The following is an 18571-nucleotide window of genomic DNA, read 5'->3' as shown; positions in this document are numbered from 1 at the left end:
ACTTGAAGCCTCTCCCTCCCGCCCTGGCACCTGGAGTAGAGAGCCACAGGGAGCAGCCAAGTGCTTAAAACAGCCTGAGCTACTCTGTGCCTGAGGATCCTGTCAGGGTGGCCCACAGGCTGGATCTGGTGGCTTAGTGGGCTGGATCTACTTTGTGTGCTGAATCTTGCCAGCCTCTCTGCAGGGATGTTAAATTGCCAGTAATCAGCTAATTGAGTAGTTGATGGAATTTCCATTGACTACTCGATTAGTCAATAAGAGGGAAAAAATGCAGAGTGGCAGCAGGGTTAGGTTCCAGCCTGGGAGCTAACTCCCCTGCAGCTCTGCCTTTTAAATGTATTAAGAGCCACCAGGAAGAGGCAAGTGGCAGGGACAACTGGGAGCAAGCCGGGAATCAGCTGTCCTGGCTCGTTCCCAGTCCTCCCCTCCCCCCGCCCCTGCTTCACATCTGCTTTTTAAATGTATTAAGAAGCCCTCTGCTTTTAAGCCGGCTCCCCCCAGCACCAGCTCCTGCTCCCTCCTTGCTACCTCTGTCCGAGAGAGGCAGCAAGGAGGTGGGGGGAGCGACTAATCGAGTTACTACTCGATTACCCAATAAACATATGCTTGTCGGGTAGATGACTAGTCGCTTACATCCCTACCCCGTGCTAGTACATTGTGCTACCACTGAATTACCCTTTTATGACTTTATATCATTTCACTCCATTTTGATCTATTTTGCTAGTCTGATAGCAGTCAATGTCTGTCTTTAGATCAAATACAGAAGTTTTCTAAGCTACACAGCCCAAGTGACATGAGACCAGAAGAAACAGTGGAAACAACATTGCCAGTACTCAGAATTGAACATTGTGACCAATCAGTAAATTTAGGCAAAGAGGAAAACTTGTAAGTGCAATAAATTATCCTTGACTATTTGGCTGAAAATCACTTAGCAATTTGATTGATGTTCTCAAATTACTGTTATTGCGGGCTAGTCTGTTTTCATATAGTACTATAGCAGCATTCATTCATTCATTCATTCATTCATTCATTCATTCATTCATTCATTCATTCATTCAGTGATTTATAAGTAATATATACGGACTTAAGCAACATTTACAGAATAATTTACAAAAATACAAGATTAGATTCTACTCGGAAAAATAATTGTTTTTTTTAAAAACAGTTATTGTGTTAGCTCCTTGTTTCCAAATCAACAATGCTGTTTTCAAATTAAAAAAACACAACTTTTTACAACTGCCAATACTGCAAACTCATTTTGGAATAGAACCATCAGTGAGGTTCTACAGGTGTCATCATTGGCCTTGCAGTTACATTAGAACATAAGAATGGCCATACTGGGTCAGACCAAAGGTCCATCTAGCCCAGTATTCTGTCTGCTGACAGTAGCCAATACCAGATGCCCTACAGGGAGAGAACATAATAGATAATCCTCACGTTAGTCCTCTGCTGTCACCCATTTCCAGACAAACAGAGGCTAGCGACACCATTCCTGCCCATCCTAGCTAATAGCCATTGATGGACCTAACCTCCATGAATCCACCTAGCTCTTTTTTGAACCCCGTTAAAGTCTTAGTTTTCACAACATCCTCTGATAAGGATTTCCACAGATTGACTGTGCTCTGAGTGAAGAAAAACTTCCTTTTGTTTGTTTTAAATCCGTTGCCTATTTATTTCATTTGGTGACCCCTAGTTCTTCTTCGAGTGGCCCCGTGGGTGCTCCACTCTAGGTGTCGGGTCCCGTCCTGGCGCTGCGGCTTGGAGATTTCTCATAGTCATGCTCCGCCGGCTCGTGCATGCGTGCTTCCCCAGTGAGGCGTTCGCACCTTTGATCAGCCGCGCGCGAACCGGCAACCGTCAGTTCCTCTCAACCGCCTCAGGTCGCGGTCAGAGCTCCCTGAGTATTTCTCTTCAGAATGTTTTCAGTCAGTTTTTGCATCTGTAAATAGTTAAATTTGTTAGTATTAGTCGTGTTCCTGCTAGTTTGTTTTTCTGTTCATAAGAAAGTAAAAAAAAAAAAAGAAGTTTTTTCCTCAAGCCGCTTCTCTTAAAGCGCTGCGCAAAGCGCTAAAAGTGAAATTGACAAGGCTTCACTCGGGGCTTATACAGGCATTTATTCTGTACTAGTTTTGAAAATGCCTAGATCGACTGGTTTTTAAAAGTGTTTGGCATGCCATGAGCCCATGCCGACGGCTGACGGCCATGATGCCTGCATTAGGTGCCTGGGGGAAGCTCATGTCCCCGAGAAGTGCTCTCACTGTAGAAAATTAACATCGAGAGCCCGGAGGGAGCGGGAGATGAAGATAAGAATGCTGATATTCAGGAAGGCATTGCAGCCTGACGCGATCCCTCCCGCAGCTACAAAAGCCCCCGAACAAAAACGCAGGGCGGCTTCCCCGGGACCAGCCGGCTCGAAGCAATCTAAGCCGTCCCCAGCGCGATCCCTCCCTTCAGCAGCTGCAATGGCTTCAGGGGCGTCCAAAATGACCCCCAGGGGGTCTGGACAATCTCCTGGGGCAGCCATTAGAGAGCCCTCACCGCCGAGAGCGAGAGTGGCTTCGGCGCCGGCATCGGGAGCAGTGCCGCTGCTAGCTGGCAAGTCTGCACCGGCCTCAGCTGTGCGCTCTGTGAAATTGACGCCAGTGCCACAATTGACCAGCCGCTCTGCACTGGCTTCAGTGGCACTGGCTATAACAGCACCTGCCTCACCGGCCCCGCTTATGGCGGCACCATCCTCCACGGCACCATCTCCTCTGGTACTGGGCTCCGAGGCAGAAGGTCTTGATGCCTCAGCCCCGGCACTGCCGCTGACTCCGGCACCGGACACTCTGCTGGCACCGGCATCAGTGCAGCAATAGCTGCTTTCCCCGGCACTGCTCCATTGCTATTCGGTGCCTGGCTCTCCTGTGGCTGTTAGGGTGGAAGACACCTACCTACATAGGAAGGTATTATCAAAGACTCACTACAGAGACAGATCTCTGTCTCCAGATTTTTCACCGTGAAGGTACGGTCGCTATCATGACTATAGTGTTCCTCCTACACAGGTCAGGTAGGGATGGCGTAATTATAAGGACACAGTGTATCTAGAAACACGTCGGTCCCATTCACGGTCCTGCTCACCCAATCGATCCTCAAGATACAAGCCTGGTAGACGCTCCCCATGCCGCGTCTATTATATCCAGCATGGTAGTGCACGCTCGTCACGCCACTCCTCTCTGTTGCATTCTGAGCGCTATTATGACAGCTACCATAGACCATATGATGATCGTCCCCGGTGTGATCGTACATTGTCCTCCCGTAGGGGATCCTCCTGCATTTGTCAACCATTGAGTGAAAAATACTTACCTCATCAATCGCAGCATCTAGACTCACCTTCTCCGTCTAAGAGTCCAACGATCCAACTAGACCAGTCTGAGCCGGAAGAGGGGCAGTTGTCTGATGTTGAAGACCCCAAACTGGAAACTTCTCCAGCAGACTGCTCGTCGTCATCTCCGGATGAGGCAATATTTCCAGCTGACGTCTCTCCACTGGATGATCTAAGACAATTCCAAGACCTCTTTAAACGTGTGGCGGGCACACAGGAAATACAGCTAACGGATATTCTGGTTAAAAAGCAACGTCTCTTGAAAAACCTCCGTCCACAACAACGTGCAAAGATCGCCTTACCTAGTGATGATGCGATCATGGAAGTGGCGGATGAGATATGGCAGAACCCAACATTGGTTACACCTACGAGTAAAAAGGCCGACAGAAAATACTTTGTATCGGCAAAAGGATTGGACTTCTTGTTCAATCATCCTCAGTCTAACTCGTTAGTAGTGGATGCAGCACAACATAGGGCTAAAGCGCCACAGTACAAAAATATGCTTCCGGACAAGGACAATAAAAAATTGGACATTTTTGGTAGGAAGGTCTACTTCTCAGCCACACTTCTACTGCACATCGCAAATTATTCAGCCCATCTATAAAACAATAATTTTGATAATTATTCCAAATTAGCAGAGTTACTTCATCTCCCAGACAATAAGAAGCCACTTTTGAAGGCAATAGTCCAAGAAGGGTATGCATCATGTAGTACAGCACTGCAGATAGCCATGGACATGGCTGACACAGCGGCTAGAGCTTCTGCCACAGGTATTGCCATGAGGAGATCATCATGGCTGTCATCTGCAGGAGCCCCAAAGGAGATGCAAAGCAAGGTTGAGGACCTACCACTTGACAAGCTTAAGCTTTTTGCGGCGAACACAGACGAAGTCCTCCACTCGGGAAAAGATTCACACACCACTCTAGGTACACTTGGGATGTACACTCCCTCCTTCAAACGTAGACGTTATTTTCCTAATCAACGAAGATATGATTTTAATTTCTCCAGACAACAATCACGTCCCTTCGACAATCAACGCCTTAGACAACGTCCTCAGCACAAACAACCCCAACAGGGCCCTTCAACCAATCAATTATCAACTAAGCAGCAAATTTGACTTGCCTGTAGAGGATGCAAGCCAGCTACCCGCAATCAACATGGAAGACGAGACTATCCATCTTTTTCATCATCGCCTACGGTCATTTTACCATTGTTGGTCCGACATCACCACGGATAGATGGGTACTAGAAATAGTGCAATTCGGCCTTTCCATTCCCTTTCTCTCTATTCCCCCTACCACTCCCCCTTCCCCGTCCCTTTTCAGGGACCCCTCTCACGAGCAACTGCTACAACAGGAAGTTCAACGTTTGCTCGACATTGGGGCAATAGAGAGAGTTCCCAAGCAGTTCTGGGGAAAAGGCTTTTATTCCCGATATTTTCGCACACCAAAAAAGTCGGGAGGCAGGAGACCCATTCTAGACCTTCGAAAGCTAAATCTACACCTTTGGAAGTTTCGTTTCAAGATGGTAACCTTAACAACTATCATTCCGTCGTTGAACAAAGGGGATTTGGCTTGCAGTCCACGACTTACAAGATGCTTATTTCCACATAGCTGCCGGTGAGGCAGGTGCTGTTATAGCCGGTGCTGCTGAAGCTGGTGCAGAGCGGCTGGACAATTGCGGCACCGGCATCAATTTCACAGAGCGTACAGCTGAGGCCGGTGCAGACTTGCCAGCTAGCTGCGGCACTGCTCCCGATGCCGGCGCCGAAGCCACTCTCACTCTCGGCGGTGAGGGCTCTCTAATGGCTGCCCCAGCAGATTGTCCAGATCCCCATTTAAATGTCCCATGCTTAATTAGCATAATTGCATCAGGCCACCATTTTGAAATCGCATTATTGCAAAATAAAACGCCCCGTGTTTTATAAAATGAGGAGTAACAGTTATTTCGAGAGAAGGGTTTTCTATCGAAATAACGCTGCTACACAGGGCGTTTTACTTCTCAATAATGCGATTTCAAAATGGCGGCTGGATGTGATTAAGCTAATTAAGTACGGAATATTTAAATCACGCGCTTCATTAGCAATTTTGGTACACTACATTTACATCCCTATCTTGAGATAGGGAGCAAGTGTAGATGTACCCTAAGTGACCGTGTCCTTATTTACCAGACCCCCCCAAACTGTTTGTCATCTGTAAATTTTTCTGGCAGTGTTTTTATATTTCCCTTAGAACATTGATAAAGATATTGAATAGAATTTGGTCAAGATCAAATTCTTCTGAGACCCCACTAAAACTCTCTCTAGACAAGGGTGGGAAATAGGTGGCCCTTAGGCCAGATGCTGTTTGTCAGGGTTAGCTCCTTGACAGCATCCAGATGCTTTATGTATCTGAGCATCCTCAGGTATGGTGGCTTGTGGCTCTTGTTGCTTGCAGTTCACCATTCCCGACCAAAAGGGAGCTGCAGGAAGTGGTGCAGGCCGGAATGGTGAACCACAACCTTCAGGAGCTGTGAGTGTCCGTACCTGCAGAAACTCAGGTAAATAAAGCAACTTGCAGCTCACCAGTAGCTAATCTTGGCGGACTGCATCTGGCCTGTGGTCTGCTTATTACCCAACCCTGCCCTAGAGGTTGATGAATCCTTATTTCTTATTACTATTTGAGGTTGATTAGTTAACCAGTTCTTACTCCATTTAATATTGTCTAAACTGATTTTTTTTAGAAAAAGACTGTCATGCAGGCCTGAAGCATGGCCTACACTACAGAGTTAACAGATTTATTAGGGCATAAGCATTTGTAGATAAAATCCACTTCATTAGACAAAGTGCATGCATCTGATGAAGTTGCTTTTACTCACAAAATAAATAAATCTGTTAATAAATAGATCCGTTAGCTTATAAGGTGCCACAAGACTCCTGGTTGTTTTTACAGATACAGACTAAAATGACTACCCGTTTGAGGGTACATTTACACTGCACGCTTATTTCAAAATAAGCTATTCTGGAATAGTTATTCTGAAATAGCTTATTTTGAAATCGCACATCTATACTGCAGGGAAGCCTTAAAATTAGTCCGAGGCAGGCTTCCCTAATGTAGATGTGCTATCTCGATTTAGAGTCCCAGGATGCACTGGGGAGGAATAACTTAGAATGGCCCTGGTGAGGGGCTATTTTGAAATAGCAGCAGTGGAGGGTCTACAAACACCTTATTTCAAAATAGCTTTTTCATTATTCCTATTGAGGTTTACAGATTTTGGAATAAGTCATCCGTTATTTTGAAATTATTTTGAAATAATAGAATGACGATATAGACACTTGCATTGTTATTTAGAAATAATGCTAGTTATCTTGAAATAACGGTGCCGTGTAGATGCACCCTGTGACTTAGACCCTGTCTTCGCTGGGGGAAGATTGACGCTGCCATGATCTTCCAGAGTTCAATTTAGCAGGTCTAGTAAAGACCCACTAAACTGAATTCAAAGGGAGCCTCCCATTGGCAGATGGTACTCTTGTACCTGCGAGGAGTAAAGGAAGCTGAAGGGAGTGTTTGCACCCGTCAGCCTCCCGACGTGGGGATGATGGGGAAATTTGTATTAAGATCTGTTGACTCCAACTACTTATTTAATTTGACCTTTCCCTTTAGTGTAGGCCTGGCCTTAGGTCCCTGAGAGTTAGCTTGACATAAGGCAGCTTAAATTGACATAACTTTGTAAGTGTCTACACTAAAATGTAGCTCCCACTGATGTAAGTCACCCACTACACTGACTTAATTACACGTCCATGAGAGGCATAGTGCTTAGGTCAATGTAGTTAGGTATATACAGTGTCAGTATAAACATCATGTTATATCAACTGTTTCTGCCTTTGAGAAACTATGCCACAATGCCCAGTGCTAACAGTTAATCAGTGCAAGTGCTCCTGGTAAGGACATGCACCACCGATACAAGATGTAATTATCACAGTGGCTATACATTGATGTAACTTAAGCTGACTTAATTTTTTAGTGTATACTTGCCCTGAGGGTGTTAAGTTCTAACAAATCTTGTGCGGTTTTTTTGAGTGAAACAGTGTAACTGTTTCGGTTTAAAAAATTACACTCTTCTTCGAGTGATGTCCCCGTGGTTGCTCCACTGTAGGTGTCGGGTTATCATGGTGCTGCAGATTGGAGTTTTCTTGAGCAGTGATTGGCCGGACCGTGCATGAGCAGCACGCACCTTGCGCCGTTTGCGCTCTTTTGATTTCTTGCATGGTCCGACTCCCACCAGTTCCCTCTTTGCCGCCTGCAGTCACAGATGGAGTGAGCCTTTTCTCCTCAGGCAAACCCTGTCAGGAGTAGAGTACATAGTTGTTAGAGTTTATAGTTATAGTCACAGTTCTTATAGTTGTGGTTAATATAGTTCATAAAAAAAGTTTATCTTCAGTTGGTTATAAAATTAGCTATGCCAGGCTCTCCTGGTTTTAAGATGTGCACCACATGCCGTGACACCATGCCTGCATCAGATGGTCATGCCGAGTGCATCAAGTGCCTCGACGAGGTTCACGTGCCTCATAAATGTGTACATTATGCCAAATTGACAGTCAGGGGATGTAAGGACAGAGAGTTGAAACTAAAAATGTTCCTGTTCGACAAGGCGCTTCAACCGCCGGATCATTCTCATGTTGTTTCCTCTCCGAGGGCGGAAAATAGGAAACTAGTTTCCCCACAGCCGGCTCCAGCCTGAAAAAGAGCTTCACCACCTCGGTCTTTACCGTCGGCACGTGTAAGTGTCAGTGATAAGCTCAGCACGTCTGGCTCAGTGGCATCAAACATAAGTCACTCTCAGAACCAAAATTGTGACAAAAACCTGTAACGGTCCGTTGGTCAGCACCACCGGCAACAGCACGGGCTACTATAGTACCGACAACATTAGCACCTTCTGTGTCAGAAGTGCCCACACTTGTACCAACCACCTTTGGCACCGCACACCTCAGCACTGACCACTCATATGATGACTCCCTTGGCACTGATGACTTCGACACAAACAGTGGCCCAGGCATCTTTGGCACCATATGTCTTGTCTAGCCCTCCGGTGCCGAAGAAAGCACCCTATAAATCCGGTTCAATGAGACCAACGAGTCTGGAACCATTAACCTTTTCACTGGCACCATCATCCTCACCGTCATCTCCACATTTTCCTCAACTACCAACAGACAACAGGAGTCTCACTCCCCGTGAACAAACTAGACACCATGCATCTAGGTACCATTTATAACCATCTCCTTATACTAGATAAGTACAAGGTATATAATATACAAGATATTCTCTTCCTCCTTCTTCAAGGGGATCACCTCACTGACCATGTTCTCCACACCTACCGATACATCACCAGATGCATTACAGGAGTGGCCATTCATCTCACTACGTTTCTCCGGTGCGGTCTTATCACAGATGACACAGTCTAACATACTACCAGTATTACTCTTGGCATGACTCAGCCCACCATAATTATCACCATTCTTACTATGGCTATCCTTGCTAACACTGTCACCCGGTTTCCCGTGCTCCCTTAGTTTCCCTGCAACCCTGTTGTAGTCACGGAATAGCAATATCACCACCTAATACTCCCTCTATGGCTCACCATTCCAATCTGAAAGAAGGTCAACTATCAGAGGTTGAAGTGGAAGAACACCCACCAGATGTATCACCTAGTAACCAGTCATCATCATCCCCTGATGAGGCAGTCATACCTGGTGACCAGTCCCCTCCTGACGACCTGAGGCAGTTTCAGGAGCTTTTTAAAAGGGTGTCTGCGTCTCAGGACATTACCCTAACAGAAGTATCAGAGAAGCAACACAAGCTTCTAAAAAATCTCCAACCATGACAGCGGGGAAAAATTGCAATTCCTATAGATAAGGCCATTATGGAAGCTGCTGATGAAATGTGGCAGACTCCAGCTTCAGCACCACCCACTAACAAAAGGGCTGACAAAAGATATTTTGTCCCTCCAAAGGGAGCTGACTTTTTATTCTCCCACCCTCAGCCAAATTAATTGGTTGTTGACACTGCCCAGCATAGGTCCAAACTTCCACAAAACAAAAACATGGTGGACAAAGACAATAAGATCTGTTTGGCAGAAAATGCTATTCTTTCTCCACCTTACTGCTGCAGATAGCCAACTATGCAGCGTTGCTTTCCAATCATAACTCTGATAACTGCACCAAGCTGACATCCCTTCTAGAGCACTATACCACTCCAAGAGACCCATATTAAAGTCCATAGTTCAGAAGGGCTACGCTTCCTCCAGGACAGCCCTCCAAGTAACACTTGACATAGCAGACACAGCAGCCAAAGCTACTGCAATGTCAGTAGTTATGAGAAGAGCCTCCTGGCTACAATCTGCAGGGGTTCCTTGTGAGTTACAGTCAAAGTCTGAAGATCTTCCTTTCGACAAGTAAAAATTATTTGCTTAAAAGACAGATGACGTACTACATTTCAGCAAAGACTCCAGAACAACTCTGTGAACACTGGAGATATATTCTCCCATATACCTTTGGAAACGATACACCCCATATGAAAAGCAGTGAGAGTTCTCCTACTCCAGGTACCAATAATGCACTTTTGATCAATCAAGGATCAAGCAGTGCTCTCAGAGGAGAAGTCCACAGGGCGCTCGTAATACTGGCAGATTTGACGTGTTGGTCGAGGGTCTGCAAAATCTTCCCATTTCTCACAGAACATCACAGTCTACCCTTGGCCTTCCACCACCATCTGAGGCCTTTCCGTCATCGCTGGGCTGCTATCACATCTGACCATTGGGTCCTCGAAAAGATATCATCGGGGTACACCATCCCCTTTACTACATTTCCTCCCACCTCCCCACCCTCCCTGTACCTCTTTAGGGACCCCTCTCATGAAGTCTTACAAAAACAGGAGGTACAGTGACTGCTCAACCTAGGAGCAGTGGAAATAATACCCAAGGACCTCAGAGGCAAGGAGTTTTACTCCCATTACTTTCTCACATCAAAGAAAACAGGAGGATGGAGGCCTATTTTAGACCTCCACAGATTGAATCAATATCTTCGAAAGCAACAATTCAAAATGGTTACCCTAGCTTCAATAATCCCAGCATTAGAGAAGGGAGACTGGTTTGCAGTCCCTGACCTGCAGGATGCCTATTTTCACATAACTATTCATCACATAACTGTTCCTACGTTTCTTGGTGGGCACAGATCATTGCCAATACCCGGTACTACCATTCGTCCTTTCCTTGGCACCCAGAGTATTTTCAAAGACGTTGGCGGTTGTTGCGGCTTATCTTCGCAGACAAGCCATGATCATTTTTCTGTACCTTGATGATTGCTTAGTAAAAGGCCCATCAGAAGTTGCGACACATTGCATGGTGGCAACATCCAAACAAACATTCCATCTCTTGGACCTTATACTTAATACACAAAAGTCAATGCTGCAACCCACACAAATGCTAGAATTCATAGGTGCCAAGCTAGATTCTGTGTCCACAAGGGCATTACCTCCCCATGCAAAGATTCCAAACAATCCAAGAACCAGTTACTGCTGTTCCCATCAGCCCCACAGTCCCCATACTCACCTATCTCCAACTTATGGGTTACATGGCTGCTACAAGCTATGTGGTCGACTATGCTCATTTACACCTTCCATATCTTCAGCACTGGCTTGCGACAGTCTATGCCCATCGCAAGGTACAGCTGCACACGCTGGTCTCGCCTCCCCTTCTTGCATTTTAAAATCTCTTGCATGATGTACCAATCCTTGCAATCTACCAGCAGGTGTGCCATTTCATCAAGGCCAACCTTCTGTACACATAACTACCGACACATCCCTCCTTGGATGGGATGCCCACATGAATGCCATGTCAATACAAGGATGATGGACCACACGAGACCTCTTTACACATCAATTTATTAGAGCTCAGAGCTGTATTCAATGCATGCAAGCATTTCGTTATACATATCCACAGCAAAATTGTCAGAGTATTAACAGACAATATGTCAGTGATGTATTATAAAATCACCAGGGAGGTGCCTGATCCCATACTCTACGCACAGAAGTGGTCCGATTATGGAATTGGTGCATACAAAACATCACCACCCTCAGAGCTTCATACCTACCAGGAGTAAGCAATATAACAGCAGACACCCTCAGCAGACACTTTGCCCCGGACCACAAATAGAAACTGCATGCCCGGGTTCTCCAATTCATCTTCCAACAGTGGGTCTTCTGAAAATAGACCTGTTTGCTTCTTACAAAAACAAGAAGTGTCACCATTACTGCTCCAGAGCCGGCATCGGACCAGGATCTCTAAGAGATGCCTTTCTTCTCAATTGAAAGGGCTCACTTTTATACGCATTCCCTTCTATCCCACTCATTCCCAAGGTGCTCAAGAAGATCATCAGAGACAAAGTGACAGTTATTTTCTTAGTACTGTTTTGGGCACATCAGATATGGTTCCCCTATCTGCATCTGATGTCTCCTTAGCCTCCTTACCACCTTCCGATTCAGTATGATCTCCTAACTCAGAGCGGAGGAACCTTACTCCACCCTCAGCCACAACTCCTGTGCCTAGCAGCATGGTTCATTGTTGGTTCTACCAGGAGGAACACCAATGTTCTGACCAAGTGAAGGAGATTCTTTTGCATAGCAGAAAACAATCTACCTGGACCACCTATCTCTAGAAATGACATAAATTGCTCTCCTGGTGCTCTGGCAAAAATTTAGATCCAGACACAGTGCTATTACACAGAATTTTAGACTACATATTGTCTCTCAAGAACACTTGTCTAGTCCTGTCTTCCTTAAAGGTACATCTCTCAGCCATCACTGCCTTTCACCAGCGAGTAGAGGGATAGTCAGTCTTCACCCATCCCATCAGGAAGAGATTCATAAAAGGTCTTTCTAATCTATACCCACCACACAGACCACCATCACCACTGTGGAATTTAGAAATGGTGCTAGACTCTCTTACTTGCACATCTTTTGAACCTCTAGCTACCTCTCCACTGTTGATGATGATGCTAAAGGTGGTTTTCCTACTGGCGATTACTTCTGCCTACTGACTGAGTGAGTTAGCCTTGATGGTGATTCCACCTTATACCATTTTCAACAGAGACAATGTAATAATATGTCCCCATCCTTCATTCATTCCCAAGGTTTGTTTGGGCTTCCACATAAACAAACCCATCATATTCCCTTTGTTCTACCCTAAACAACATTCAACAGCAAAGGATGCAACATCTAACTTACAGGACCTATGGAGAGCCCTTGCATTCTACATAGACAGGGCTAGGTCTTACCGCAAATTGGATCACTTGCTCATTTCTATAGCAGACCATAATAAGGGGTATCTGCTATGGTCACAACGCATTTCCAGGCTTATAGTGTCATGCATCACACAATGCTACTTTCTAAGGAATAAACCATTACCTAAAACACTTAGAGTACACTCCACAAGAGCGATGACAACTTTTACAGCTTTTCTTCATGGGGTTCCCCTCAAAGACATCTGCAGAGTGGCTACGTGGTCCACCAATGACACTTTTATGAAGCACTATGCAATCTCGCAGACTCAAGCAAATGACACTGTTGTGGCCTCCATGGTCCTATCGACCGCTATAAAGCCATAAATCCGAGGCCCACCTACCACTTATACTGTGTACTGCTACGAATTCACCTACAGTGGAGCACCCATGGGGACATCACTCGAAGAAGAGGAGGAAGTTACTCACCTTTGTGTAGTAATGACAGTTCTTTGAGATGTATGTCCCCGTGGGTGCTCCACTACCTGCTTTCCTTCCAGCCTTGGATTTTTCCTTATATCTTCCAGATACCAGGGTGGATTTGAGGAACTGTCGGAAGCCGGACTGCGTGAAACATCAAAAGAGAGCGAATGACATGAGGCAAGTGCTGCGCATGCGCGGTCCGGCTGATTGCTACTTAAGAAAACTCCAATCTGCTTCGCTGGTATTCTCTGACACCTACAGTGGAGCACCCCCGGGAACACACCCCTTGAAGAACCGTCGTTATTGCATGAAGGTGAGTAATTTCCTGTTATTGATATAGCTAGTAGCAAGACTGTTGGTGGACCACACCTAGGACCATCTGCCTTATCTTTCATTGGTTAATATTCAGGTGGCATTGTTCTGGGCATGTATATTGTTTTAACATGTAAAATGTTCAGCTCTCCCATATAATATGAAAATTGCTGATTAATCTGTTATGTTAAACATTAAGTACTAAAAACTTGTTATAATAATACTTCCTAATAGTTCTCTCAAAATCTTTGAAAATCAAGAGACTGTCAACTGAAGTAATCAAGTTTCGCCAGTATGAAACTGATATAAGAGCAGTATCAAGTCCCTAAGTACAGTCTTCAGTTTTCATAACTGGGTAACATAGCTGCCGATTTAATATTATTTTTAAAGTAGAAGTCCATACATGCTAAGGACTGCGCAGTAAAAGTATATTTTTAATTAGAACATTACAGAAGTATTAAAACCCAAAGATTATATTTCCCTGCTCTAGTAAGACAGAGTTTGACTGTTTTTAAAAAGATAAATTGAGTATTTGTGGTGACAATTGGCATACCAAACATTAGTCTTGTGTTTTTCCATGTACTTACTTCAATTCCTGAGGCCTTATTTCATAAGCAGTACCTAATTTTTAAAATTAAAAAAAATTGAGTCAAAGTTTTGTTTATTTTGATATCAAAACATTGTTAGTCTTTGTAAATAAACAACTTTTATATTTTTCCTAAGCACATTTCTCACTTTTTGGGATTATTGCCACATTGTTCAACTATAGTTCTTTCCTTAAGAGTGGTAGCTAAAATTGAAACAGATGAGTCTGTTCTTTTGTATTGTTGAGTAGTGAATTTCATTTTATAAAATTTCCTATATTACTCTCTTAACACATATGTGGGCATTCTAGGCTTTTCTGGCTTTGTTAGGATGGCATTTTCCTTATACTAATTTTCATCTTCTCATAACCTGATTATATCCAAAGGTATCTTCAGTTAAATTATCTTTGCTGGGCTCACATAATAGGTGGGTAAAATTAAGATAATATATGAATATGCAGTGTTTGCATATATTATTTTTATAGAGAGATTTTACATTGTTCTTCTCAATTATTGCAAAATGCAACAATAAAAATACGTAAGGTGTTATTTTAGCTCTGTCAAGTGGTGAAATCGTATTCTTTATTTTAAATTCTATTTTAAGCCCAGTTTGATTCTCTTACCCTCCCAACTCTTCCCCCCCCTACACACAAAGAGGGGTCACACAAATGAACAGAAAGAGGAAATCCTGATTTTTGTTTTCATATAGCTGATAGGCCAGATTCAGTCATCCTTATTCATATTGAGTAGTATTTTACTGAACAACTTTCTGTACTCCTTAATGGGTTTTGCTTTTATTGTGGTTCACGGTAGCATATGCAGTAATACTAATACTTAAGTATTTAAAAGAATTCAGGATTCTTGGCAGAGTTCCTTAGTTGCTTAGTAAGAACAAATCATAATGGGATACTAGATATCTGAATTAGGTAGTTAAGCCAGGACTTATTGATTTTAAGATCAGTGGAGATCATATAGGTTATGTACTGGAGAATTTTGTGAAAGTGAAACTAGTGGTTGCTTGCTGTTTTATTATCCTCTTATTAGCCTGGACAGTAGCATTTACAAATGATTGTTAGGTAAATCTGTTTGGAAACTGAAATTTCTATTGTGTGAGTAATTCCAAAATCTCTCTCTCTCTCTCTCTCTCTCTCTTTTTATATATATACACACACACACACACACACACACACACACACACACACACACACACACACACACACACACACACACTAGACTTCGGATTTACACACACACACACACACACACACACACACACACACACACAGTAGACTTCTGATAATCCGGCACCTTTTGGGCCTAGGTGGTACCGGATTATCAGATTTGTCCGGTATAACTGCACGGTTTAACAGCTGGCCAGGACACAGTCTCCCTCCCTCTCTCCTCCCCTTTCCTCTTCGCATCTCCTCTGTGCTGTAACCTGATCCTCCTTCCCCTCCTCTCCCCTTTCCGGTTCCCTGAAGCAAAATGCTCTTCTCCTTACTGTAACAGGATCCTACTCCCTCCCCACCTCCCCCAACCTTATGCTCCCTCTGGTTACAGCCAGCAGGTGTGCTGAGTGGCAGGCTTTTTAATCAGCTGGTCAGGAGCGCGTGGCATTTTGATGCCGGAGTATCGGGAGTGCCGAACAGTTGGATGCCGGATTATCAGAGTTTTACTGTACTATGAATCAGATAAAAAAAGACATTTTGAAATTTCCTTCAGAACAAAATCCCCAAACTTGGTTTCATACAAATTAATATAACATATTTTGACATTATCTACATTTTCTTTCAATACCATCGAAGTAATTTAGTTTGGATTGGTAATTAGACTTTATATATGGTTATAATATAAAAATCAAAATATTTCTGAGTATTTTATGTCATAAATATTTTTATGATGATATTGTATATGGATATATAGATGTAGATAAATTAACTGGTAATTGATGTCATAATAGCTACTTGGTAGACACTTAATTTGTTCAACTGGTATTCTAAATGGGCACTTGTAATTGGTCTAACTGGGTTTTTTTAGTAATTGGACATTTCCTGTTTTAGTTGGACATTTGTGTGTATTATGATTAGTTTGGCTTCTCTCTTTCAGAACTTCCGCATTTTGAACAATTACAGAAAATCCTAGATACTTCTCTTTTTTCTTATTTCTCAAATCCAAATTTTCTGATTGACTTTTATTTTTGAAAATATCTCCATTTAACATTGAAATACACGGTTTCATTTTTTGGGATGCAATCTTCTTTGTGCAGGGATGGGATGAAATAAGTATTAAAATTCTTGAGCAGAGCTGTGTAGCATATGTTATAAAAAGGAAAAGATTACAGATAACTCTTTTTCTTCCTTCTTTTACAATTAGTTTACCTGCTGTGAATGCCAGATGTTTGTGGATAGGAAGCTCCACTGGTTTGTTCATAATAAACTTGGCAAACTTTGAATTAGAAGCTGTTTTACATTATAAAGGTATGATACTAAAATGTTTAATTACAGTTGATATGATACATAAGTATTTTTTTTCTCTGATCTGTGAATGATATAAGGATTGGTATGCAAAAATGGTTGCATAGGGCTGAAAGCCAGGGTTCCTGATCAATACATTATTATAATTGTGTGTTATCCCTTTTCTTGGTTGTGCTGATCAGTTGCACTAGCACACTGTTATATAATGATTAGTAATGAATTTGCACCTAATTTTATAATTTATTTATAATTATGGGACATAAGGGCTTTGATTCATGTTGCACTTTCATGGATGTAAACTGGGAGTGGATTTACACTGGTGTACAATTAGTATAGAAGTGATTTTCTCAGATTTAATATTTCCTATTTAAAAAAGGACAATACAGTTTTACAATTTTTGTGGTAAAGATTACAGTGGCCTCAGCATTCAGTTTGCTGGATCATGCACGTTAATGAGGAAGGCAGTTAACGGAAAGGTAAGTACACAATTACTATGTTTGTTAAACAAATTGTTAAATATTCAATAATTTTCAGATGAACAGTACAAATACGGTTCAATTATTTTTAAAATTCTGAACTTTATTTTCTAAAGTTTTGCTACCAAAATGTTGAAAGGATACTGAATACATTTTGTTTTACTTGCTGTGAATTATATAATACTTTTATTGAAGAGATTGACAATTCTATTGCTTAGGTCAGTGTAATTTAAAATCCATACTGTACATATACTGTTGTTAGTGCAAAAAAACCTAAATAGATTTTTCTAGTTTTTGCTGTGAACTCCAGATAGTTATGTCAGGAACAAAAAAGAGGTACCATCTTTTAGCGAATATACCCCGCACCCAAATTTACCCCATACCCGAATATACCCCGCGGTTTTTGCTTTTTGAGTTAAAAAAATCTTGTATACCCCGCACACGAGTATAATCCGCGGGGTATACAAGGCTGTGCTGGTGGTATATTTGTGGCCCGAGGGGAGGAGGGAAATTAGCCAGCCACTCACCGCCTGGTTCCTGCTCAGCCTCCAGGCGGGAGAGTGCTCACTACCCAGTTTCTGTGCAGCCAGATGAGCGCTTCCCCTGCCCCTTCCTATGGCTGCGGAGGAATCAGGCGGTGAGGAGTGCTCACCACCCGGAGGCTGGAGGCTGTGCAGGAACTGGGCGGGGGAGCGCTCACTGCCCGGAGGATGGAGGCTGTGCAGGAACTGGGCGGGGGAGCGCTCACTGCCCGGAGGATGGAGGCTGCGCAGGAACTGGGCGGGGGAGCGCTCACTGCCTGGTTCCTGCACAGCCAGATGAGCCCTCCCCCTGCCCCTTCCTATGGCTGTGGAGGAACCAGGTGGTGAGCTGGTGTGTAAAAAAAATTTTTTATACCACGCACCCAAGTATACCCCGCAGTGGGTGGTGCGGGGTTTGTAAAAATGAATATAACCAGCAGGTTATATTCACTAAAATACAGGTAGGTGCTCTGGTAGGGAAGAATATATAAAAAGTCTTCCTTTCTTTCCCAAGCAGAAAGAGCTTTTAAAATTATTTGATAATGTGGCAACTTGTGCATGACATCATTAAGAAAGCAGGATATATTGTTTGGGGCACATGAGTTTTTCCTGCTGGTAGGATCTATTCTTTGCTGCAGTGCTTCTTGCAGTGTAACTGTGAGCTGAATGCTCCCTCTAAGCTCTGTGGTAGGGCAGCCCCACAGCTGTTTAATGAGCCTCACCCACCTAGGGGCTCGAGACTCAAGCACAGAATTGCTTGGCCGGAGGAGCGGCACTTCTTCCTCAGCGACAGCAGCAGTTCCCTGTGGAAGACAGAGCAACACATTTCTCCCAGGCGGTAGGGAGGGAATGTGTCCCTGCCTCTGGGAGAGACTTGCTGCTGACCCAAGAGCATTATTCCTACTTAACAGGAGTATTTTTATTTTAAAGATGACTTCTGCTCACTCATCCCTGCAGCCCCTGATCCTGATATAAATCCATTTACTCCCAGGTGCACCCTCCTTTTTGTGGTGTCAGTGTTATACAGGGGTTTAGAATTCACATTTCACCCCAGGTATGCTTACCTGCTTGGGAAGGGATTAAGTTCCTGCATCAGTCTGAACATATG

General features: G+C 43.6%; 1 protein-coding gene across 12 annotated transcripts in view; it reads left to right on the top strand.

Moving 5' to 3' along the window:
* WDR27 (WD repeat domain 27) overlaps window positions 1–18571 on the top strand; it is a 225735-nt gene that overhangs the window by 18533 nt on the left and 188631 nt on the right. For all 12 annotated transcript variants that reach the window (XR_012902776.1, XM_075924676.1, XM_075924677.1 and 9 more), the window contains exons 9-11: window positions 753–885; window positions 16366–16469; window positions 16875–16942. Coding sequence is in view for 11 of the 12 variants with exons in the window: in XM_075924676.1 (XP_075780791.1) it covers window positions 753–885; window positions 16366–16469; window positions 16875–16942 (305 nt within the window). In the remaining variant the exon portion in view is untranslated. The remainder of the gene's footprint in view (window positions 1–752; window positions 886–16365; window positions 16470–16874; window positions 16943–18571) is intronic.

The sequence above is a fragment of the Pelodiscus sinensis genome, chromosome 3 (assembly GCF_049634645.1).
Source record: "Pelodiscus sinensis isolate JC-2024 chromosome 3, ASM4963464v1, whole genome shotgun sequence".
Classification (NCBI taxonomy): domain Eukaryota; kingdom Metazoa; phylum Chordata; order Testudines; family Trionychidae; genus Pelodiscus; species Pelodiscus sinensis.
Note: the sequence above shows the minus strand (reverse complement) of the source record. Positions and strands in the feature narration are given on the sequence as shown.